This window comes from Serinus canaria, chromosome 4, assembly GCF_022539315.1.
Source record: "Serinus canaria isolate serCan28SL12 chromosome 4, serCan2020, whole genome shotgun sequence".
Classification (NCBI taxonomy): domain Eukaryota; kingdom Metazoa; phylum Chordata; class Aves; order Passeriformes; family Fringillidae; genus Serinus; species Serinus canaria.
Genome location: NC_066317.1, coordinates 25,505,968 through 25,530,397, shown reverse-complemented (window position 1 = coordinate 25,530,397; position 24,430 = coordinate 25,505,968). Strand labels below are relative to the sequence as shown.

General features: G+C 39.8%; 2 protein-coding genes across 3 annotated transcripts; both read left to right on the top strand.

Annotated features, from left to right (window-relative positions):
* The first annotated feature begins 154 nt into the window (after positions 1-154).
* CFI (complement factor I) lies at positions 155-15,361 on the top strand. 2 transcript variants are annotated; one of them, XM_009101250.4, is made up of 12 exons: positions 155-367; positions 2,038-2,317; positions 2,934-3,078; positions 4,405-4,583; positions 5,600-5,710; positions 7,265-7,381; positions 8,498-8,536; positions 9,005-9,108; positions 9,694-9,809; positions 10,524-10,801; positions 11,923-12,024; positions 13,919-15,361. In XM_009101250.4, exons 1-12 carry the CDS (start codon positions 305-307, stop codon positions 14,134-14,136), a joined length of 1,752 nt encoding a protein of 583 aa, XP_009099498.2. In that variant the 5' UTR covers positions 155-304; the 3' UTR covers positions 14,137-15,361. The 2 variants fall into 2 exon arrangements, with proteins under 2 accessions (XP_009099498.2, XP_018782329.2); XM_018926784.3 differs by lacking the exon at positions 11,923-12,024.
* Positions 15,362-16,560: 1,199 nt separating this feature from the next.
* On the top strand, positions 16,561-22,407 carry PLA2G12A (phospholipase A2 group XIIA). The gene is made up of 4 exons (XM_030239181.2): positions 16,561-16,880; positions 18,526-18,602; positions 19,872-20,037; positions 21,050-22,407. The coding sequence occupies exons 1-4, from the start codon at positions 16,658-16,660 to the stop codon at positions 21,166-21,168; spliced, it is 585 nt and encodes a 194-aa protein (XP_030095041.1). The 5' UTR covers positions 16,561-16,657; the 3' UTR covers positions 21,169-22,407.
* Positions 22,408-24,430: the final 2,023 nt, after the last annotated feature.

Below are 24,430 nucleotides of genomic sequence, written 5' to 3'. Positions count from 1 at the left end.
CGGTCCATCGGACTCCTGTTAGCAAAGAAAAGAAAAGTGCAACCCCAACAAGCGCTTCCTTTTAATCATTTACTTCAAGGGCTTTACGTTTGTTATCTCGTCATCCACTTCCGATAAAACCAGTTAAGGCAGGCTCTTTTGAAGAGATCAGATTTATCGGTTAATAGTTGAGGATCCTGTACTTTATTTCTAAATACGCTTGAAAATGTTTTTCTAGTGGTTAAAAATTAGCCCCAAATCTAGCAGCTGACATTCAAAGGAATCCCAGCCAGAGGAATTTGTCTAGGAAGGGAGACAAAATTTCATGATGCGAATGCTCCCAATTTGCTTGGTTTTCCTGTGTCTCTTTTGTCTTTGTGGATCAGAGGTAAGATACGTTTTATTGTGTTCGCAGTAATTTTTTAAAACGTTTAATAAACAGTTTATTGTTATAAAAGCAAAGCCAATTGATTTCTTTAAAAAAGTTCCTTTCATAGTATTTGTGCTTCATACATATCTTTTAGCCCAGCCTGAATGTTTGAAGTTTGTTTTTTTTCTTTAATGTTTGCATTCTACCGGGGCTTATGCTAACAGGTCTGTGGAAAAGATTTAATCATGATCCTATCCTAAACCAAATTTGCAAGCATGGCTGACCACAGAAAGGTGCTGCAATTTTTCCCACCTCCTTTTTTTGAGAAATGGGATTGCAGTCTTGTAATATGGCAGCATGGGATTCTCTGGCTGCCAGAAGGTTTCCTGTGGTTTTTCTCCAGGCAGAAGTGTTCATGAAAGCCAGTCTGGGCTGGGCATTCAGAACAACCCAAGCTTTTCAGAGAAGTTCTGAGATAAATATCAGCACATACTGCTCCCCTTGAGGAGAGACACCTAGCACAACATGGGAGTTGTGCCAAGGCGGATCTGGCTCACAGTTTGGATTCTACTGACCCAAGAACAGCAGGAAGAATTTAATAAGATTATACAGCCGTGAAACAGAGAGGTATTAGATTGAATTCTGCCCCAGCTACATCCTCCCTGACTTTACTGTGGGCAGGATTTCTTCATGAGAACTTTAAACTTCAGCTCTATTGATCCAGTTGACACAGTCAAAGCTGATAAATCACATCTGAGGACTAATGTTTTTACTTCCATTTTTACACAGAGGCCATCCATATATAATTTCCATGTTAAAAGATTCATCCTACCTACAGGTGTTAGTAAGCAAAAGCACTCAGCCAGCACTGAAGTCAGCAGAGAGCTGCACAAACACAGGTGCCACTCACCCAGAGGCCATCAGAGGGAGGGTCACAGTCTGTACCTGCAGTCCAGTGATGGCCAGCAGCCACCCTGCAAACCCTCTGCTGTGCAAGACACAGGAAAAACTGATGAGGATGAGCACTTAATTTTCAAATTGCTTTTGGATACTTGTTAAGGTACTTGAGGCACTTGTTACTTAAGCAGTCACGTGGACTCTGGAAAACAAATCATCAATTATAGATTCATTTGCTAGTAAGTAATTCATAAATATTTACACATGATATTTAAATCCAAAGTCAACGAGGCCAATAAAACAAATCTTAGAAAAAAAGCCCAAAATTGCTTTTTTTTTTTTTTTTTTCTGGTGCTTAAATTCCTTTATGTTTTAATCTGCTTACAGTTCCATTGCTGGGATGTGTTATGAACCAGTGCCTTTAGAAATGTTTATAGTCTGCTGTGCACTTCAGCTGATGTTTGAAAAGTAAAGGGTATAAAGTTTGTGGGACATCAGTAAGACTGAAGATCACACCAGGTAAATAATCCAAAAAGAGAAAAGGAGTTCAGAAAAACTGAGAAGGACGAGGTAGACAAAGACAAGGGAATAAACTCTATAAATGGCATTTAGGAACTTTTGATTAGATAGGAAAAGGCTTATAAGTGGATGCTTTGCTGAGGTCAGTGAAGGGATCTACAAAACTCTTGGTGCAGTCCCTAATCTCGCTTTCATTTAAATTATTTTTTTTTGTAGCAGCATCTATTATTTTTTCAGCAGCCTCTAATGCTGAAGAAAACCATTTTCAACAGGTTAAGCCTGCCCAGCCAGCTGAGCAAGACGGCTACCTCATAGAAGAATGCTTGACCTACCAATACACCCACAAGTCCTGTAAGAAAGTTTTTTGTCACCCATGGGAACGATGTGTGGAGGGAAAATGCCTGTGCAAGCTTCCCTACCAGTGCCCAAAGAATGGCTCTGCAGTTTGTTCTACCGGTGGAAAGAACTTCCGTACTTACTGTCAGCTGAAGAGCTATGAGTGCCAGCAACCCAAAGCAAAGTTTCTGCACAGGGGAACATGCAAGCCTAAAGGTATTCACGCCTCCTTTTCCAAAATCAGGGGTGGCTGAGGAGATGCTTACACTATTTACAGAAAGTCTGTTCGTTTTCTTGCACTAGTAACAACATGAAACAGAAAATGAAAAGTCACTGAAAATGGGCAGAATCTGCTGATTTTCATAAAAAATAAAGTGATTGACAGGCCCAGGCCACCCAGCTGCTGGTTTTGCTACACAGAGTGCTGCAGGCATTTTGCAACACAGGTAATAGAAGTAGGATGTGGCCTTCTCACTTCAAGTATTACTGGTTGGTTATCAAAAATCCCCTAAAGAAGGTAATTAGACTAAAATGCAGCCCTTTCTTGGTAGATCTTCAAGTATTCCTATGGACCCATTACCCTCATTTGTCCTTAAACTGTCATATTCTGAGAAAATAGCAGGCTCAAAGATACAAAGTCAATCCTCAGAACTAATTCAGGAATAATGCCTGAAGCTTCTGATTCTCAATTACTGTTCTTTCCATAAGAATTTTGGCTGTAAATACAAAATTAGTCCTGATTTGGTTTTGTGCTGTCTTTCCACTAAATACATCTATATAATATAATTTTGTTTGGGGATTTTTTTCATTTCTCTCTTTTTAATTTTTTAAGAAACATTTTCAGTCTCTCTGGATCATGAAGATTCAAGTTTGCTTCGAGTAAAACCTGTGAATCATAAGGAGGACAGTTTTGTGTGTGCTAGTGAATGGACTATGAATGAAGCAAACGTGGCTTGCAGGCACCTTGGCTTTGAATTGTAAGTTTGGGCAGTTTATCTCTGGATAACTGCAAGGGTTATGAAAAAGTAGGGATGCTTATAGAAGTGTCAGTCACAGCCAACAGTTAAGACAGAAAACTCATGAATGATGTATTGGCCACAATACTCTGATAAAACTTCCTAAACTGACACCTGAGAGCGAAAGCCAAAACACAGATTTCTGTGTTCTGTTACAGGCTACAACTACACAAACCATAACTGCTTTGCTTTAAAATAAAGATGAAGACCAATGTGGAGGTGTTCTCTCAGGCCTGTGTTAGGGAAAATGCATGGATGGGCCACTCCCAAGCAGCTCTGAGTGACAATCTCTGAGCAGGGAAAGGTTTCTCAGGACAGCTGACAACAGGGTACAGCTCTGTTTTGCCACGTGCATTAGCCAGGCTAACAAGGAGCAGAACGTGGGGCTTTTTCCTTCACCCCTGCTGCCACTGCTTGCTCTGGCTCCAGGGTTGGCTGAAGTCACACACAGCTTGTTCTTTTTCCTATAACCACAATGATAACCCAGGTGCATATTCAGCTCCTCATAAAGTTACCTCTATATCCTGTACATAATAATTTTACACCTGTACATTTACCATAACTTAGGTTGTGTTGCCTTCCCAACCTTACCGGAAAAAAAACCTAAAAAAAGTCCCCAGAAAACTAAATCTGCTATTGCAGTGCCTCTCTAGGTGAGAAGCAAGTGTTTCCTAGTCTTGATCAGTTTATCTTCAGATAGCAGAGAGGCGTTTGCCCTGGGCAGATCACTCAGCTGTAGAGTTTCATTGAAAGCCCCTCTAGTTAGTTATTTACTTGATCCATATTTCTTTAAGGTAGGAGATACCTACACTGTTAGGAGAATACTTCTCAGGTAAAACCAAGAAAGATTAAAATTTATCAATCCCAGCCTTACAGTGGCCTGAGCTTCCTCAACATTTAGTGGTTTAGATGGGACCAAGGATAGCTGACCCCATACAGGAAGGTTCCCAAGTCATGTCTCACCCATGTCCACACAGAGACAGAGGTGTGAGCTTACAAGTTTTGCTACATAAGGAGACTTTTCTATCCATCGTGATACACAGTGACTTTCATAGACCTACATATGCATCTGGGGACAGATCTATGTAGCAGCCTGCAAAAATTAGCATTTCTTCCAAAGTAAACATCTCCTATTTACCCCTAGACAACTCCAGTTGCTAGTCTGCTCTTTTTCTTAGCCATGACCAAAATTCTTTGACACTGAGGAAAATTGTATAGATTCTAAACAATAAAAGCAGTGGACAATCCATTGTGAAATTATATAATTTGTTGTTATTATCTTCACAGAGGTGCTGAATATTACCAAGCCACTTCCAGCATCACAGAATCTGCATTAAATTCGTTAAACTGTCTGCAAATAAGTTGCAGGGGCCTAGAGACAAGTCTTGCTGAATGTCACATAGAGATGAAATCAAGAGATAGTAATGAGGGACTGGTTAGCCTGCAGTGCCATGAAAATCTCAGAGGTTAGTAGATCTTTTTAGTTTAGTTTTAATATCTATTTGATGTTTTTACATTTTAAGTATATTTTAAATAATGAGGACCCAGTTTGCTGAACTCTCAGCCACAGAAAACCTGCACTGAAACCTTTTGATCACTTTAAATCATAATTTTGCAGACTTTAAGACAATTGAGGCAATCTGGAGTCATGATAGTCCTGAGTTTTCAAGTTTGAAAAATCACTGCTGCTCTTGAAGTATTTTTACAGACATTTCCCCAAAGGAAATTTATTTCATCCATGGTTCTGTTTGTTCCACCATCCCTTCCAAGGGTACCAAGGTATATTGTATCCCATGAATCTACCTCTCCTGGCTTCACTGGTGAGGAGACAGGTGACACTGTGGTGCTCACTGTTTGAGGGACATCAATTAGCACAGCACTAGCACCACAGCCAGACAAGCATGACTACAGTGGGAAACTGCTGGTGTCTCCTGCTGGGTTTGAGGACTCCTCAGTTCCTCACTGTAAAGGGGGAATCAAAGTCTTGTTTAGAATTCTAACAGCTTTTCCTTCTCTGTAGGGAGCTTTCTTTGGCACTGGTGATCAGCCTGAGACGCTGCTGACTGGAAGTGCTATGAATCATTTTTTTTCTTACAAAAGCAGTTATTCACAGACTCTTGATGAGTTCTTTCTAGAGGAGGAACCTCCATCATCCTAATCCCTTGAATCATTTATAGTGGGTTTGAATTGATCATTTCTGGTTTAATCCTCACCAGTCCTTTCATTAGAAGAAATTAAATTCCCTTTTGACAGGCTACTGGCAAATTTGGAGGAAGAAAATGAGTGGACATGCTGAAACCCTGGTGAAAAGCAACCAAAGCAATAAAAAATTTATTCCTATTTACCTGACTGGGCCCCAGCATATCTACTGCCAATAGGCCAAAGTGCTGACAGAATCCAACATGCAGGCAGAGTGTTTCCCTGGGCAATTATGAACCTACAGTCAATTCCACACTAACTTCATTTTCAACTTGCTGCACAGTTTGTTCAGATGGGGAGTTTCACTGTGTCAACAAGAAGTGCATTTCTCTGAATAAAACCTGTGATGGGATCAATGACTGTGGAGACCTGAGTGATGAACTGTGCTGTAGAGGTAACAATTTCCTTTGTCAGGTGGTTCAAAATAATTTCAGCAGAAATCCACCCAAAGAATTTTTACACTCGTGTAACAGCTAAATTCTCTTTTCCATTAAGTCACTACATTAAACAAATCAGACCATAATTTATACTTAGGCAAGTGCAAAAAAGCATGGCATGAAATACCATTTTGAAGCAGACAAGTGATCTGTTGAGAATCTGGATTTCTTCGGAGAATGAGAAAATACAATTAGATCATTTAGGAGGCTGTTAAACATTGGTTCAAAAAATTTGTCCTGATAGCATGAAAATGTACTTTTACTTGAAAAAAACCAATAGTAATTAAACAAAGACACTTGTTTTCCAATGAACTATCTTTAAACCAAAGATCTCCCTTAAATTTATTACTAGTGCAAGATCATCCATGGAACATCTGTGATGATTTATTTCCTGGCATGCTGCTTGCTCATGAGCATCATTCCTTTAGCATCTGCAATTCCAGCTGTAAAAATTCTGATTAGAAATGAGGAATGGATCTAGCATGAACTGAATGCAGGAGAATACTTTCAAAATTTGGGTTTCAGGTGCCAAATGCTAATGTGGGTTACAAATCCCATCATTATCCCTCCATAACCTTAATTTTGTAGTGTTACAATTGTAAGTCATTTTAATGAGATAAATGTGGAAACAGTCACAGTAATTTTAGAAAAAAAATGTAATACCTGTGATTTCATATATTTAGTGGACATGTATTTGGACTCCATGTGACAAAAATAGTGCTGTTTCAGCTGAATGGGCTGAAAACAATGCTTCCTGAAATCAAAATAAGTATTTCAACTGAGTTCAGTGGTCTTAGGATCATCTTGGGATATCTGGATACTTTTAGAGAACTACCTTATTTTCTATTAAAGACAAATATCTTAAATAGGAGATTGGCATAAGATTTTAAAGAAGCTCAAAAGACCCTGCCATGAATTCATTCACTGCTTTGCTTCTGATAACATTCAAAGGGATCACAAAATTTAAATGGAAAGGGATTCTCAGTTTCATAATACCTTTTCATATAACCAAGAATTTTTGAAGATGTAAGTTATTTCATCCAGTGTTTTCCTGTCAGGACTCTTGATTCCTAAACCTGCATTAAGGCATTTAGCTCATTCAACCAAAAATCAGCTTGGTCTCTTATTTGGGGGGAGGGATTTGGCACAAGCATCATCAGTTCCTCATTTGAGGTGATCAGTGATGCTGGCAAAATTGGAGGTCTTTTGGCTGGGGTTGAGTGTGGCTGTGTTATGGGTGAAACTGATATGGAGTGACACCAAGTCTAGCAGTGCTGCAGTGGTAACAGAGATCCACATTTTTCAAATCTTTCAGATAGTTTCAAGAATTTAAAGTGAGGAAAGCCAAGTATTCATTTTGTTTCGCTGCACAGAGCCTGCTTTTGTAATCTCTTTATGAACAGGCAGTCCCCTGTAACATTTGGTTTACCTTGTAAAAAGCTCTCTGACAGTGTGAGGTTGCTGAACCAAATCATGCTGGGATTTACATTTGTAATTCTCCTGTGTTGCAGAGTGCAGAGAAAACAGTTTCCACTGCCGGTCAAACATCTGTATTCCAAATAAGAGTGTCTGCAACAAAGAAATTGACTGCCTCACAGGAGAGGATGAAGCTGGAGTTACCTGTGCAGGTCTTCTTCTGAAAGATGTTTTTGTTTCTTTCATTCAGCTCAATTTTAACTAGAGGCTACACAATTATGCAAGAATCAGTCTTCCCAATGTTATGTTACGCACAGTAGGAAGAAAAAGTATGGAATTTTCTCTCCTTTCTGTCTGGAAAGGCCTCACAATAAAATGAAAGGAAGGAAGAAACAGACGATGTTTTGGGAAGCTTAAGGCAGATTATGTCTTTTGTTTATGTGGCCAGCTATCAAACTGGTATCCCCTAAGAAAGTGTAAGAAAGCAGGAATACTTTCCTCACAAATGAGGAATTCAACTGTTTTGTCAATGTAATAATTCTTCTGTGCTTTTCCCCTCTCTGTTGAAAAGATTATGTTTAGTTTGAAAATTAGAATGTTTTTCTTGCTCTCAAGAGAGACAAAGTCTAAGGCCAAAAAAGTAAAAACTATTGGCAGGTGGTAATTAGTACAGGTAAACTGAACTCTAAATGTAAACATTACTGTCAGTGACATGAGAACAGACACAATGCTCAGTGCCCATCCAGGAACTGAATTCAATGGGCACTTTGTTTCAATAAAAGCTGACAAACCAGATTCAGCAAGCATTTAATTTACCTCTCATGCTGAATATCCTCCCTTACCCTATTAAAGGAGACACACAGTACCCATCAGCACAATCTAAACTGGGGGGGGCAAAGACCAAATAAAAACCTGTTACTTAATGCTCCTTTGAGTTTTAGAAAATTTCAAAAGGTCAATGGAGCAGGAGGAGAAATTTTGGTTGTTTCTGGTGGAGGAGAATGGGACATCTCCCCAGAGATCACAAAGAAAAAAAGGGCAGTTTCTCAGGGTTTCCTGGCAGAAGGGCCCCCTAGGCTTGGAGAGCAAGTAGATGTTGTGTAGTTATGAACGAGTGTCTGCTGTCTGCTGGTCATTTGTAGGCTGAGGCAGCCAAAGAGTGCCTGGCAGGAAAGGAAAGGAAAGAGCAGGCACCAGGCTGGAGAGTATTGCTCTGCATGAGAACAGTATGCCCTTATGCATTTAAAATGTGTTCCATGATCTCAGCACACAAACATATATTCAAGTAAATGTTTGCTGATAATTTAAATATTTTGTTAATACTACAGGCAAAGAAGAAGGTGCTGAAAATGACAGTATGGATAAAGGTAAGTGTAATTAGCCCTCCAAAATCAACAGCATACCCTCTTAGTAGTGACTTTCTAGCTACCAGCCAGCTGCTCAGATCTAGAACACTCAGATATTCTGACTTTGTGATTTACTAATACACACTCTGGGACTTACTGTTTGTCTCACTTTTCACTGATTTTCAGAATGCCATAATAATTCATCCCAGCTGAGGACCTACATCTGCATGTTTTGGCAACTGGTAAACTCTCAGCTGAGGTAAACTCTCAGCAAATCTAGGGGAACATTTGCCTGAACGCAAAGAGCATTGGAAAATGGACAGAAGTAATGTGATGCTCAGACACAAGCAATTTTGAAAGCAAAAACAGATGCCAAAATTTTTAGTCTTTGTTTTCCTGCTATTTCAGCTACTGGCCTATTCACAGCACTCAAATTTTAGCAAGAATGTATACTTGAATTCTGAAATACATTTTTCCTTTTTGTTAAAGAAAGAAAAAGGATAAAGACACTTCTTCCCCAAGTGCACTGTGGTGTTAGGAATCACACAGTAACTCGACGGAAAAGAATTGTAGGTGGAGAGATTGCTGGAAAGGTAAAAAACAACTTTACCAGATATGACTTCATTCAGCATTGATTTAAATAGGCATTATTTTCCTTCTGTAAAAGTGTGGAAATAACAAAATCAGCCACAATGCTTATGTCATGTTTTGCAGCAGTAGTGGCATTGCACTGAATGAAAGTAAAAAGAAGCACGGTTTATAAAGTAAAATATAGACTTACAAATTAAGCATTGAAGTACAAGTAGAAACTGAAAATTACTCAGAGAAATTATTAATACTACAGCAAAAAATAACAATTTGGCAAAATGGAATTAAATTTTGCATCTTTGAAACAGAATATAACAAAAATGTATTCAAACCAGGTGAGATCCTCCATCTGTTTTTCTGGCTACAAGGGTTTTCATGACTGAAAGCTGGAGGGAAGGACACATTGAACAAAGTCAGAAGACTGAATAAAATTACTGAATTTATATATATGTATTCTTTATATCTGATGGAGCCCAATGTACAACTCTGGATAGCACATCTTTTATTAAAACCAGATGTTTTTCCCTTTATGCACTAAAAGTTGTACAATTGTAATGATTTCTCATTATTTGTGTTTGTTGATTGAATAGGGTGAATTTCCTTGGCAAGTGGCAATTAAAGACACCAGCAATGAAGGTTCCACAGTGTACTGTGGAGGGGTTTATATTGGTGGCTGTTGGGTTCTGACTGCTGCTCACTGTGTCAGGTAAAAACAATTAATTCTGAAATTATTTTCTTTCTGCAAAGCAGAAAAATTGATTTGGATACTACTGCCCTTCTCAGCTACGTGTTTGTTAATTTCTATTTGTCTGTTGAATAGAACAGTTTAAACCTCTGATTCGCCCACATTAACGATGAGGAAGATTGAGAGAAAACAGAGTGTTTTGGCAGTGAATAGAAAGATAAAAAGTAACCACATGAGTTTGAAGAGACATGGCATACTTCAGTCAGATAGCAGCAGGCAGGAAAGGTTCATTGTAACCACTCTGCTTGAAGTTAAGTGCAATGGATCTCTTCTCCATCTCTACCTTGTGGAAGTCCAGGATCTGTTCCCAGAGAATGTCCCTGGGGTTATACATTCCCCAGAACAACCCAAGAGCAGACATGTAAGATTTGCCAGTCCCATCCACATCTGCTCACTCTTCTATCAGAGCAGCATAAACACCTGTTTTCAGTTTGTCACAACACTAAACAGAGCCTGGATTTAAACATAATTTTCTGTATTAGTTGCAGTACTCAGCCTGTGTCATCTGCCTTGAATTTGCTACACTTCAGAAAAACCTAGGTATTAAGTCCAAAAAGAAAATATATAAATCTAATATAGATTTTTATTCTACAGAAATTTTGATAAAATGCAACAGTTTACAGCTTTAAACCAGTTGAAATGTAAGGCTTGTGTTAATTTCACTGTTTTATCCAGGGCAAATCGGGTCCATCTCTACCTTGTCTGGGTTGGAATGTTGAACACAATAGCGTACGACAAAGAGACAAATACTTTCAAACTAAACCAAGTGATAATTCATGAAAATTACAATGCATCAACATATGAAAATGACATTGCTCTGCTGGAGCTGAAAGGTTCTGGGCTCGGAGAATGCTCCCTGGAAGACAACAGCATACCTGCCTGTGTCCCCTGGTCAGAGTACATGTTTAAGACTGGTGACAGATGCAAGATTTCTGGATGGGGACTAGAGAAAGGTATTTGCTTTAGTGCTCACTTCAGGAATGAATTATTTGTATAACTCATTTCCTAATTATGGTGAGCTTTCATTTTGAAAAGGATGAAGAACAGTTGTGCAAAAGTACTCAGAAGAGGCTGAGTACAGAAAATGTAGGCTGTGGTCTGGCACTCAGGTATCACTGTTGGGTTCTCTTTTCTGTACTGCTTCCTCTGCTGTTTCAGCTACTTTGTAGATTGATATAGAGGACACAACTGGATGAAAACTACCCTGAAAGTGAGAAATTTTCCTTTTGCCCATTTAATAGTTCTGTCAGCTGTGAAGATCTGTAAAGGACATGTAACAGATGTTGTGTGGTAGCTCACAGGGGCCCATAGTCACAGCCTGTCCTCTGTCCCCTTCCCAACAGGATCTGAGCTGCAGCCAGCAGTCATGAAACTGAGCACATACTCTCTCTGCCATGCTTGGGTTCAGCCCAGAGAAGCCTGCACAGAGACAGATAAGCCAAATATAATCATGCTCTCAAAGATTTGGGAAGCATTTGTTTTGTATCACAGTGTTGCAGCATGGCATTGGAGCTACCACATACTGGTTGGGAGGTTTCTCCTCTCCATACTCAGTAGTATCCACCCAGCAAATGCAAAGCTGGGAACTGCTAGCAAACAGACAGAGAACAAAACAGAGCATCTCTTTAGACTTGTGAATACATAGCTCACCCATATCTTCAGTAACTGCTCCATAAAGATAGAGCAGAGTTAGAAAAAAGGTAATAAGGATGAATCTCAGCCACATCTCCAGTTCACAAAAAACAATGTACCCATTTCCAAGTTCCTGGAAACCTTCATGTGGAAAACACAAGAAAAAAGCCCAGAGGAACACAAGGAAATGTAAAGGGTGAAAATGTCACAAAATGAAAGCACTGTAGTTTACACTGCAATTAAACCACTCTGCTTTTATTTTGAAATATATGGCCAATGCACTGCAAATCATATGGGGTAAATATTAGTGGTAGTTTAAGGTTTCTGGTTTGTAATACTGAAGATTATATTCTGTAAATAAGTAAATAACTAACTTTCAAATTGTTATATTAAATGTGTCTAATGTGTACTTGTCATTTTAAATTTTGATTTTTTTTTCTAGATTACACAAAACAATTTATCCTCAAGTGGGGAAATGTTAATTTATTTCACAATTGTTCTGAATTGTATCCAGGACGATTTTTAAAAAAAATGGCATGTGCAGGTAAACATCAATTTTCTTACTATAATTTCTCTACCATCAAGCTCTCAGTTTAGGCCAGACCTAATGGCTGGGAGTCTTCTAGACTTAAGAAAAGACAAAAAATGAACTATCACAATATCACTGTTGGCTACATGCCAGCCACTGAGCCTGTGGCATCCACCATTATACACTTATTTGTAAACAGAGTTCAGATGACAGCACGACAAGTTTCTGTGATTATTTGGGCAAATTTTTGCATGTAATTTGAGTTATGTTTTCTAAATACAAAAGCTCTTTACAACCTACTGAACCTCCTCCTTTTACTGTATTTGATTCTGATTCAGCAACATATTTAAGCATATGCCTGTCCTAAAACACACAACCCTGTTGAGTAGAATTCATCTGCTTAGACATTTGTCTCTACCATGCTGCATGCCAGGAAAATACAATTCACTTTTCAAACTTAGATTAGTCTGTCCAGGAAACTTGTTGTCACTCCTAGTATTAAAATGAGGATTTTGAATACACATTTTTTGCTTCTCAAGTGACAAAAAGTGTTGCCAAATACAAGACTAAAGTTGAAAAGTATTCAACTCACAGGGCAGATGGTTTCAACTGTTTGTCAAATCAAAAAGTGAAGGCAATCTTTAAACAAACTACTCAACAAGAAAATTGAAACCAGATATAAAAGCAAAATAATTGGTGATAATTTCAGGATGTTATCTATAAGACACTGGGTTTCTTTAGTGCACCAGTTCTTATCTCCCTTTTCTTCAATATATTTCAAGTCATCATACTTTACCATGCGGGGACAATGACAGTACCACATCAGACACATTCAGAAAGGGGCTATCTGGGGATAACATCCCTTCCCTGGTGCAAATAAAAACTTTAAAATTAAGGGCTGGTATTCACAGGAGTTGGTAATACAAGAAAGTATTAATTAAACTGATAAAAGGCAATACATTCTTGTTTTGTAGGATTAGCAATCCTTACTCTGAACAATTTGCACAACTCTTTCTCAGTAATGTACAGATTCAAGAAAGAGCTTCTTAAAAGCTTGGGGACTTATGCTTTTTATGGGTTCCTTCATACTAGGACAGTCAGCCAAGCAGGAAAGTGTAGTAAGGGTGTTAGAAATTAATAAACTTTTACTGAGTATATAGGAAAAAACCATTAATCATATTCTAGCTCTGTAGCAGCATTTCTGTTTATATCACATCCATCTTGATTCATTTTTTTTCATGAACACTGGGTCTGCTGACCTGCAGATGAGCAGGTTTGTGAACCCACTCATTTGAAGTATAAAGGGGACTGGATCCTGCACACCTGGGCCTCAGGGCTGCTACCTGGTGTTGCTAAAGGTCCTCACTGAGACCAACCATGCAGTGGGGACACTTAGAGACAGCTGCTTTCCCCCCATCCTAGGATTCATTTGCTCTCCTTCTTGTACCTGCCCACCTGTTTTCATAGAGGTGGTAAAGAGAATAATTGAACAGATGAAACTGGACGATGGATTACTGGGTAGAGAGGACACCAAAGGCAGACACGGAGGTGTACACACATTATGGCATCTTCACTTCCAAAGGAATCAGTGCACAAATCTTTATACCTTGTTCCATTTTTATGGGCAAATTTTTACCGTAGGCAATGTAGCTGAATTCCTCTCTATTGCACTGCATAAAACAAGACTGACAAAAAAGCAAATGAGAATTTGGGCCAGCCAGAAGTATTAAGAGAGACCCTGCACTTGAAATGAGAAATAACAGACTTGAAGAGGTTCAGAATCTTCTTTAGTGGTGACCATTAGGCAAACAGCTGTCAGGAAGCGACACAGACCTAAAAAATCTCCTGAGCCCTGCCCTGTGTGCCAGCTGGTACCTTAACTTACTTTTGCTTTTTATTTCCTCTTCAGGTACTTACGATGGCTCCACGGACAGCTGTAAAGGGGATTCAGGAGGCCCCCTGGTCTGCTTTGATGCAGAAGACGTGGCCTACGTGTGGGGCATTGTGAGCTGGGGTGAGAACTGTGGGGAGGCTGGCCACCCTGGTGTGTACACACAAGTTGCCAGCTATTATGACTGGATTAGCCACCATGTATCAAGGGGTCTCATTTCACGGTACAATATCTGAAACTCAGAAAATTAAATGCTTCCTTCATATCACCTATGCAAAAATAGTCCTTTTCCACACTCAGCTGACACATAACTTAGCAACAATCAATACAAATCTTCAAGAAATGTATTTTGAAAATTCTTAACACTCTCTGAATATCACATTTTAGCAGAGCCTGTGGGAAGAGAATTTTACAGGCACAAGTCCACTGCAAAGGTCTCTAATAAAAGCAGATATTAAATTATTTTTTCTCATAATATTGGGTTTTTCCACTTTTCACATTGCATTTCAGTTGCTGTTGTTTATTTAGCTAAAAGGGATAATGATACTGCAAGCAGTGGTTGGAAAATGACTGCACTGGCAATATGTGAACTTCACAGAAAGGACAGCAGCCAGCCTGTTTTAAAGAACTTACATCATCTCGAGGTCTAAGTCACCAGAAACCCTCAGCAGGCTGCCTGGTTTGGCACTTGATTCCTTAGGCTTATTGCATAAGTAGACTTCAGCCCATGTATTAATCAACAGATTGGCTAAGACCATGAGATTTGTTGTAATGCAACAATTACTCAAATAATAAATCTTGGTAGTTTTTGCAGCTACAAACTCAGACAATTAATATCTAGTCAATATACATCATACGATCATCTAGCCTGGGGCAATTTTTGTAGCTTTTAAGTTTTATAAATTTAACAGCAGCTGTTAAGAAACAACAAAGGAATTTTAAAACTCAAACCTTCAACTTAAATCAAAAGCATCTTTACATCTTAAGATCTCTGTGTATGTATTTCTATTTCAGGTATCCAACAAACTCTCAACACCAAGTAGAGTTTTACACCATTACATACTCTATGTGCATCTGTATTCTTACAGACATACATTTTATATAGCAATATAAATATATAAAAAGACAATACCTTATACATTTAATTCTACAAAACCATGTAGTACATACAAAGTTAGACTTCTTGCTGTCATAAAGAAAACATCAGGCTATACATTAGACCTTCCCATTCATCAAGAGCTGTTCACAAAAAGTTTCCACAAATTCTTTTTGAAGCAGTAGAATTTGATTTGTGGATTGGTACCCTCAACACAAAGCTCACATAGCTCTAGCCAGTTGTATGAAAATTATCAATAGCTTTAGAACATTTTTCACTGTATTCTAATGACAAATACTTTCAATATCCATTTCACTTTATTTCTCTAAATTATCCTGCTGAATAAATTGCATATGTTCACACAACACAGTTGTTGTGGTGCTATTTCTTCTATAATTCACCACAGTCAGACAACAAGAATTTTTACATTTTCATTGACTTTTCTTCATCTTCCAGACTTGTAAAAACCCCACATCAGCATGACTCTGTCACATAAAGACACCATCTGTCTCCAAAATAACTAAAGTAAGGGTATGAATTCCTTCTCTCAAACAAATACACATACCTTCACCAAAGTTTGCCTTTTAGGAAAGCATTTAAGTACATTCTTGCACAGAAATTATTTTGCTGAATCAGGGTCTTGGTAAAGAAACCCTAAAAAGGAAAGCGCTGGACAGATGTACAAAGAGCTCCCTCTTTTGTTTGACTTCATTTTTCTGTGACGAACTTTTCCCACCAATTTCATTAGTTAAGTACACATAATATTAAATGCCGAGGCTGCAAATAAAAAAAAAAAATCAAAAAACCCCAGTAGAATATGCATCTTTTTGCTCTGTCTGTTCTGAAAGTCTCCTGGTTCTCGTTCCATTTCTGGTTCTTCTTTTACATTTAACTTTGGCCCTGAAGCCAAATATTACTGGTTTTTGAGGGATACCACACAACATCAATCAGAGTTTTCATAACAAAAATTAAAACAATTTTCACGTGGTTCCAATTCAGTTCATCTGTGAAGCTTCTAGCATTTAGATAAACTTTTTTTTTAAATTCTGAAAAACAAACACGGTGCTTAGTAAGCAAGTTCATTTTGGTCTGATTTTTCTTTTGAACAAATCAAGACGGGACTTTCACCGTTTAACAGATACACTTGTATTTTGCTCCGCTTCACAGCCTCGCCTTGCACTTTTGACGATGTCCGGGTCAGTTTCCTTCCCACCCAACAGCGTCACAAAATTCGGTACCTCCGGGGCAGCGCCGAGCTGCGAGGTACCGGCGCAGGCCCCGCTTGTCGCTGCCCAGGTTCGGAAAGCCGCGCCCGGCTGAGGGGACAGGGCTGAGGGGACAGGGCAGAGGGCTGAGGGGACAGGGCTGAGGGGGGACAGGGCTGAGGGGACAGGGCTGAGGGCAGAGGGCACAGGGCAAAGGGGACAGGGCTGAGAGGACATGGCACAGGGCAGAAGGGACAGGGGTGAGGGGACAAGGGAGAGGGGACACAGAGCGTTCCGCGGCGCTGCCACGGGCGGGCGGGCGGGGGAGGCCCCTCCCCGCGGGCGGGCGCTCGGGCGGGGCCGCGGGCACCATGGCGGCCCTGGCGGTGGTGGCCGTGGCAGCGAGCCGGGCCGGGCGGGTGGCGGAGGAGAAGGCGGCGGCTTAGCGGGCTCGGCATGGCCCCAGCCCGGCTGTCGTTGCTGCCCCCGCTGCTGCTGCTGCTGCTGGCGGCCTGCGCCTGGCGGCCGGCGCGGGGCCAGGAGGCGCCGCAGACCCCGGACTGGCGGATGACGCTGAAGACGATCCGCAATGGCGTGCACAAGATCGACATGTACCTGAACGCGGCCCTGGACCTGCTGGGCGGCGAGGACGGGCTCTGCCAGTACAAGTGCAGCGACGGTGAGCGGGGCTGGCGGCGCGACCCTTGTCCCGGCAGGGCGGTCCAGCGCCGCTCCGGGGCGAGCCTCACTGACGAGTTCTGCCGGCGGGCACTCCTATAAATAAATAAATACGTGTACGAACCGCGGCGAGCAAGCTCCTGCACGTGTATGTGTGTTTAAATACGTGTGTAATATGTACGGAGCATGTGTACACGTAAGCAGTTCTCTTAAGACTACTTTTAAGTAGCTCCTTTTAAACGTCTCCAAGACGTTTCCCTTGGGGAAAGGCTTATATTACTGTCATATATGTAGCTGATGCGTCCAGGGGAAAACCCTGGAGTGGGAAGAGTTACTCTCTCCCTGCTGGTTATTTACGAGCACGCCTGAGCATTTCGGTTTGAGACAGGAAAGGTTATTAACTCTGAGCTATGGGACATGTTGTTTCGAAGTCACGCTTTTAATGGCAGCCGCGTTTGCCAGTGGAAGGAATGCATCCTGCTGTTCCTAAGTGTCCTGCTGCTACCAGCAGAGGACATCTGTGATCTGCGCTTCTTCCCTGAGCTTCAGCTGCCTGATTTACCTGAACTATAATTGAGGCAGCTCAAGTTGGCATGGCCTGATAGATGACGATGGTTATTATTATTATCATCATAATCATCATCATTGTTATTATTATATTAGACTATTATTATTAGGATGACCCTGCTCGAGCAGGGCGTTTGGACCAGATGACTCACTGTGGTGCCTTCCAGCCTGACCCATTCTGTGATCGCCTCCCGTGCTGTGCCCATCCCCGGTGCCAGGCAGGCGATGCTCCAGAAATGGGATTTCTTTCCAGGCTTTTCAGTGGTGCCTGAAGAGCACCCCCCAGCATGGGAGGCTGGCATAGCCTGTCGTGGTGGAATCACATCACCCCAGTTTACTGTGTCAGATTATTTGTTAAGTCAGGAAAGGAGTCTGGTGGTGACACCCTGGCTGGCTCTACAAGAGTGGCCAGGATACTGTGACATTTGCACTTTGTACTAAAATATGCATCTTTAAAATGTGGTTTTTTTCCCTATTATATTTAACTGTGACTTCAGATTGTTTTCAATACTGAAATGAACGGGAGGGTCATTTTTCAAATTAACTCCACAGTCTTTCTTAACTTGGGATGCAGCATTCCTTGGTTTGCTGCACTAGTAAGTGTTCAGGGAGATGTGAGTTTAGCAGTCTCTACTAATTCAAATTCTATTAATGTTACAGCTGTAGAAATAAAAATGATGTTTCATCCCAGTTAAAAAAATAATAAAAAAAATCAGAGAATTACTGTTGGTTGCATATAGAGCACAGAGCAATGAACTTACACTAAAGTACTCTGTTATACACTCCTATATATTGCATACTTAAACAACACATGGATTTCAGTAATTTTTTTTTAACATAGGAAGCAAACATTGACACTTGCTCTGATGCCTTGTCCCGCTTTTAAAAAAAATACTGCTTAGTACCCCTAAGTTGTAATTTGGAAAGAATTGTTGACATGCAAGTGTCTGAATATATGTTTAAGTTAAAAATACAACTGACAATGTCTTGAGCCAAACAAATGTCTGTGGTGAGTCTTAAAACAGCTAAAGTCCTGTGCAAAAAAATCTATTTGAGACATGACAAATTACCTTTTTCAGGATCAAGACCTGTTCCTCGCTATGAATATAAACCATCACCACCAAATGGCTGTGGATCCCCTCTGTTTGGAGTTCAGGTAAGTATTTCCATTTTGGGGCTCCTTTGTATGTCTTTCATACATCAGCTTTCCTCAATGGAGATGAAGACAGCATCCATATACAAGGTCCCTGTTCTTATCAGTTCCTAACACGTGCTCTAGTAACAACATATGGGAAGTGTTAGTATTGTAAACAAACCTAGCGTAAACATTTTCAAAGATTACAAGCATAAAATGTAATGATGATAAACTTCTTGGGTTTTGAGTGTTTGGTTTAGTACTTTGTTTACACAGTGTTGAAAGCATTGCGTAGCTGCAGCTGTGGCCCTGTGAGACTGGAGGGTTTGGCTGACTTACTGTCCTTACTGACACTAACCCTTTTTCCTTAATGATAGAAAGAAAATAGGAGTCAGCTTCTTGTCCTCCAGCTTTGGGACTTTCTTTTTTCCCCAACTCTGCCCATCCACCACCCCAGAGTGTAGGCTGGGGCTGAGCAAGAGGCTGGGTGGGGCACAGCTGGGCAGCAAACCTACACTGAACAGAGGGATGTTCCACACTGTATAGTGGTGCCCAGCAATAAAAACTGGAGCACTGGGAGAAGGTGGGGAGGGGATCATTGCAGAGCTGTGTATGACTTCCAGGTGGCTGTTGCTCAGAGATGGGCTTGGTATTCCCTCTGCTTTGAAATGTGCTGAATGCTTTTTACACTGCTTATTTTGGGATACTTTTTTTATTCTACTGTGTACACTAGAACACAAGTACACATGATATTAAATGCTGAGGCTGCAGATAAAAAAAACCTCAAAAAAACAGTAGAATATGCATCTTTATGCTCTGTCTTTATGCTCTCTCTTCCTGAAAGTCTCTTGGTTCTCTTTTCATTTCTGGTTCTTCTTTACATTTAACTTTGGCTCTGAAGCCAAATATTACTGTTTTCTGAGGGATTCCACACAACATCAATTAGAGTTTTCATTACAAAAATTAAAACAATCTTCATGTGGTTCCAGTTCAGTTAACCTGTGAAGCATCTAGCATTTAGATATAATTTTTTTAAAAAAAATTAAATTTTAAACTGTTTAACTATTAATTTAAACTAATTTTAATTTAAAAACTAAATTTAGACTAATTTAAAACTAATCTAAACTAATTTTAATTTTAAAACCATGTACTACTTTGATTCATCTATTAAACTGTCTTTATCTCAACCCATCGCATTAGTTTTAATTTTTAACTGTGACAGTCTGTCCACAGGCTATATTTTTCTTATGCTGGAATACCAATGGAGGTGTGTGCTTGTTTTCTTCACAGTTTGACATCGGTATCCCTTCAATGACACGGTGCTGCAATCACCACGACAGATGCTATGATACTTGTGGCAACAAAAAAAATGATTGTGATGAGCAGTTTCAGACCTGCCTCTCAAAAATTTGCAGAGATGTTCAGAAAACGCTTGGAATCTCAGAGAGTGTCCAGGGTAAGTGTGAAAAAGCCTTTATTTTTTTTTCCAAGTTTAACCTGAGCTTAACTTGTCAAAGAATCTTTGTGCAGTGCAGCAAGGCCACATTTTCATAAGCTGATGGAAGATGCTTGGTTCTGTCCTTCTGCTGTGCAGCCCACATGCTTGTACAATAGAGCAGTGACACAGCATAGGAAAATGAATCTTAACTTTCAGTTAAGGTTAGTTTTAACTTTAGGGGGAAAAATGCTGCCCATTTGGGAATATGAATATTGGAATACAACTTGATCAAAATGTAACTGTAATTCTTGCATTTACTGTAACAGCTGTAAGATGACTGTTCTGCTGCGCGAACTGTAGGAAAATACAGAATCTTTCCCTGTATGAAATTAGGTATTAAAATAATAAAAAGTCATGGTGGAAGTAGTTAATGCTGTTCCCCTAGTGAATAAATGTTAGGCTTCTCAGTTACAGGCCATATGATATTTCTTCTGGTTGTTGGCCTGCATCTGATGGATTCATGACATAACCACTTTTTAACTTGGACAATGGCCCTTTCACAGTAAATACTCCCACTGAGAGCAGTACAGTTTTTACAACAGCCTTGTGTTTGAACTTCTCAAATTTATTTAACTGTAAATAAATCATCGTGTTAGTCTTCAGTGTCAGAACTGGTGAATATTTTTTCAATTCTGTTGAGCTGATGTTAAAGATAGCAACCTCTGCATAAACTGGGATGCAAAGAGTGAGAAGGTAAACCAGCTCTTTCATGTTCCAAGACTCAGTTTGTTTCCAACACAGATAACATTCCATATGCAATGAATTTTCATTTTGTTTGGCATATAAAAAGTCTTTACTCAAAACTTAAATGACTCTGTGTTAATTCAGTCTTTCATTTGACAATCCATTTGCTTTGCTCGGAGAAGATTGCTTCTTTCTTAGACTCATTCTCAGTTTGCCGGAGTTTTCTCCTCTTAGTTTCATACTCCACTCAAAGAGTACTTTTAACTGAACTCTTCTTTGCTTGCAGCTTGTGAATCAACTGTTCAGCTGCTGTTTGATGCAGTCATACATTTAGGATGCAAACCATACCTGGACAGCCAGAGAGCTGCTTGTATGTGTCATTACGAGGGCAAGACAGATCTCTGAGAGAAGACACCGAGATCTCATGGTGTGGAACAAAGCTGAAGATCCAGCCAAAAGGAAGCAAGGCTTTGGTTACAAACCTTTAGGCTTTTCAGAAAGTGATACATTAAACACTGACATGAATTTACTGATTTGAAGATCACTAGGATATTCTCATTCATGTAAAAAAGAAACAAGTCATCCTTCTCTCAATTTTATGCCAGAAGCTTGGGAACTGAAATTGCTTTCCTTTGGTGTATGTCCACCTAGGGCGTGCCATTGTAAAACACTGCTGCCATTTTAATGTTCCCAAGAAGACTCCATAGTGGGGACATCAGAGGCACTAAAGAGTTATATTGAAGTCTCAAGTGATTTTTAATACAGGTCAAATTTTAGTTTTACTAGCAGTTGAAGCACCTGATGGGTTCAGCAGGAGAGTGTGTTGTGTGTACCAGTATGAGACATCTTACATAGCCTGTACCTACGTGTTTCTGCTGCAGTTGCCTTCAGTTCTCTCTCATGTATGTGGTCCTGGAGGTTTGTTGTTAAAAAACCAGGAAAACGCCCCAAGTCAATGTACATGCACTACATATTTCTACCTGATTCTGTATCAATGCCTTACTTCTGCAGCACTTTTCAGATCAAATATGTTGATCCTTTTAAGGGCTGTCCAGTAAAATGAACGGTTTGCAGCCTAAGGATATACTTTTGATTTGACAGAATGCTGAAATGTAGTTTCTATGTTATTTTTTAAAAATTCATCAAATGTCTGTTTTTGAATAAAACATTTTGTGTTGTGTATTATATGCACAGAAAGGATATATGTACAAATATGTTGATTTATATTTCTGTTGTGGCACAACTTGGCTACTGTATTCATCTTTGCTTTCATTTAGTCTGTTCTGATGAAAACTAAAAGCAAGTTCCACAGTCAAGATCAGTGTGCCCAAAAAGCTTATTTAAGATTCCCTCTATGAGGCTGATGGATATATGAGCCTGTACTTCTGTCACTTGTTCCCTCTCTGACTTCTCTAGCTAAAATCACCTGATGTCTGAATTATTTGGGGTTTGCTCTCTGTAATTGTTGCTTATCTACAGGTGTCAGTCCTTAGTTGACTTCTGCACTAGGTCCTCTGTTAGAAATATAATTATTTGTTTTCACTAAAAAGCAATTTGCTTTAAATATTCACAGGAGAGGAATGAAAATTAAAATATGGAATCTGTAACCAGGCAATAGAAATTAAATGCATAAAATTCACTGGACTATAGACTATAATGGGATATAATTTTGTGTGTTTTTTCTTTACCAGTTGTGTTTTTGGTTTGTTTGTCACTAGCTTAGTGTACATGACAGTGAATTGAAGGGCTTCATAAACAAAAAGTTTCTGTTAAAGTTCTTTGGTCGTGCCACAAGGTTTCTTTTCTTATTTGCGGATATGAAATAGCACTAAAAGTATTACTGTAGAGCTTTATGAAACTTTGCTAGATGAACTTGTACTTCTCCTAACTTTGGTGAGAGAGAAGTATTACTGTAGAGTTTTGCAAAACTTTGCTAGATGAACTTGTACTTCCCCTAACTTTGGTGACATTCATTTTCTACCATAGAATTGAAACAATTCTGCATTACCCTGGAATTCCATGGTTGTAACCCTAAAAATCTTTTTAACGTTAAAGCAGGGAATGTTAATGGCATTGTTTGTTTCAAATGACAGAAGTACTACAATGAGTTCAAACCACTAATTCAGCTAGATGACTTGTTGAGTTCTGTACAAATGGGCTTAAACTAGGGCTTAAATTAATGCATATCCTGGGTTTGGATGGGATAGAGTTAATTTAGTAGCTGATGCAGTGCTGTATTTTGGATACAGTGCTGATGATTTAGTTGCTGAGCAGTGCTTACCTTAAATCCAGGTTTTCTCAGTTTACCATACTCCACCAACGAGGAGGTGCACAAGAAGCTGAAGGAAGCATGGCCAGAACAGCTGACCCAAACTGCCCAAAGGTATATTTCACCATAGAGCATCATGCCCAGTATATAAAAAGGGAGAAGTTTATATCCTGATCAGCCAGAAGGCATCAACTGCTGCTTGGGGACTGGACAGGGGGTGGTGAACCACTGAATAGTGTGTCACTTGTCTGTCTTGGGGTCTATACATCTTTCTCTTTATCCTTTTCATTTGTATTATTATTTTTGTTTACTTTATTTCAGTTACTGAAGTGTTCTTACCTAAACCCATGAGTTTTACTTTTTCTGATTCTCCTTTTCACCATCCCATGTGTATGTGTGTGCCTGTGTGTGTACACATATGTACTTAGTCACTGGCTGGGGTTAAACCATGACAACACAGAAAATTTTCACTGATGGAAAGAGCTGGGTTTTGTTCCCTTCTGTACTGACCTGTACTTATACCATGAAAGCCTCCCAGAGTTTCTTTCAAACCACATAAAACACTAAAAGAGCTTTAATACTTCTGGATAGCACTTTGATAGTTCTGCTTGCAAACCACAGGAGGCATTTCACTTCTTCCAGGTAGTCTTTACTTTCCACAAGCTTTTCCTGTAGCAGAAATCATTGATTAGAATTGCCTGCAAGTTATACAAAATGCATTTTGCAGACCATAGCCCTAAGATGAAGGCTAGCTATCACCCCTAGGATCAATCATACCCTTTAAGAACTTACATATTTATAAATATATGCAAAATGTAATGCTTGTCCTGGTTGTGGCAGTTATAGTTAATGTTTTACTTAGCAGCTGATACAGTGCTGTGTTTCAGTTTAAGGATGAGAATAATGTTGATAAAGCACAGCTTCTCCTGCTGCCCTGCCAGCAAGGAGGCTGATGTGCACAAGCGGTTGGGAGCAGCCACAAGCCACGTCAGCAAACCCCAGCTATCCCAAGGGATATCCCACACCATATGGAACAATAAAACTGGGGGAAGTTGGCCAGGGAAGGGCACTGATCACTCCTTGGGGATTGGCTGGGCATCAGTCAGTGGGCTATGAGCAACTGTACTGCGTATCACTTATCTTGTATATCCTTTCATTATTATTTTCCCCTTCTTTTCTGTCCTGTTAAACTGTCTTTACCTTTTTTCTGGTTTTCTCCCTCATCCCATGGGGGGAGTGAGTGAACAGCTTCATGCATAACAATACTCTAGATAGCAGCTCATTTAACTCAATGCTGCATGTTTTTGTGTAGTCGGTAATACTGAACAGGAGTGTGTCCACAATCAGACTGCAGTTCCAATCTATCCATAATGCTTTTTTCCAAAAAATACCCACCTA

Bases quoted from the DNA above. Each gene is read 5' to 3' on its own strand.
- CFI (XM_009101250.4), top strand. From the start codon at position 305: ATGATGCGAATGCTCCCAATTTGCTTGGTTTTCCTGTGTCTCTTTTGT. The intron at 2,318-2,933 runs GTATTCACGCCT...TAATTTTTTAAG, and splicing joins GGGAACATGCAAGCCTAAAG to AAACATTTTCAGTCTCTCTG. The intron at 12,025-13,918 runs GTAAACATCAAT...TTTCCTCTTCAG, and splicing joins AAAAAAAATGGCATGTGCAG to GTACTTACGATGGCTCCACG.
- PLA2G12A (XM_030239181.2), top strand. From the start codon at position 16,658: ATGGCCCCAGCCCGGCTGTCGTTGCTGCCCCCGCTGCTGCTGCTGCTG. The intron at 18,603-19,871 runs GTAAGTATTTCC...TTTTCTTCACAG, and splicing joins CCCCTCTGTTTGGAGTTCAG to TTTGACATCGGTATCCCTTC. The intron at 20,038-21,049 runs GTAAGTGTGAAA...CTTTGCTTGCAG, and splicing joins AATCTCAGAGAGTGTCCAGG to CTTGTGAATCAACTGTTCAG.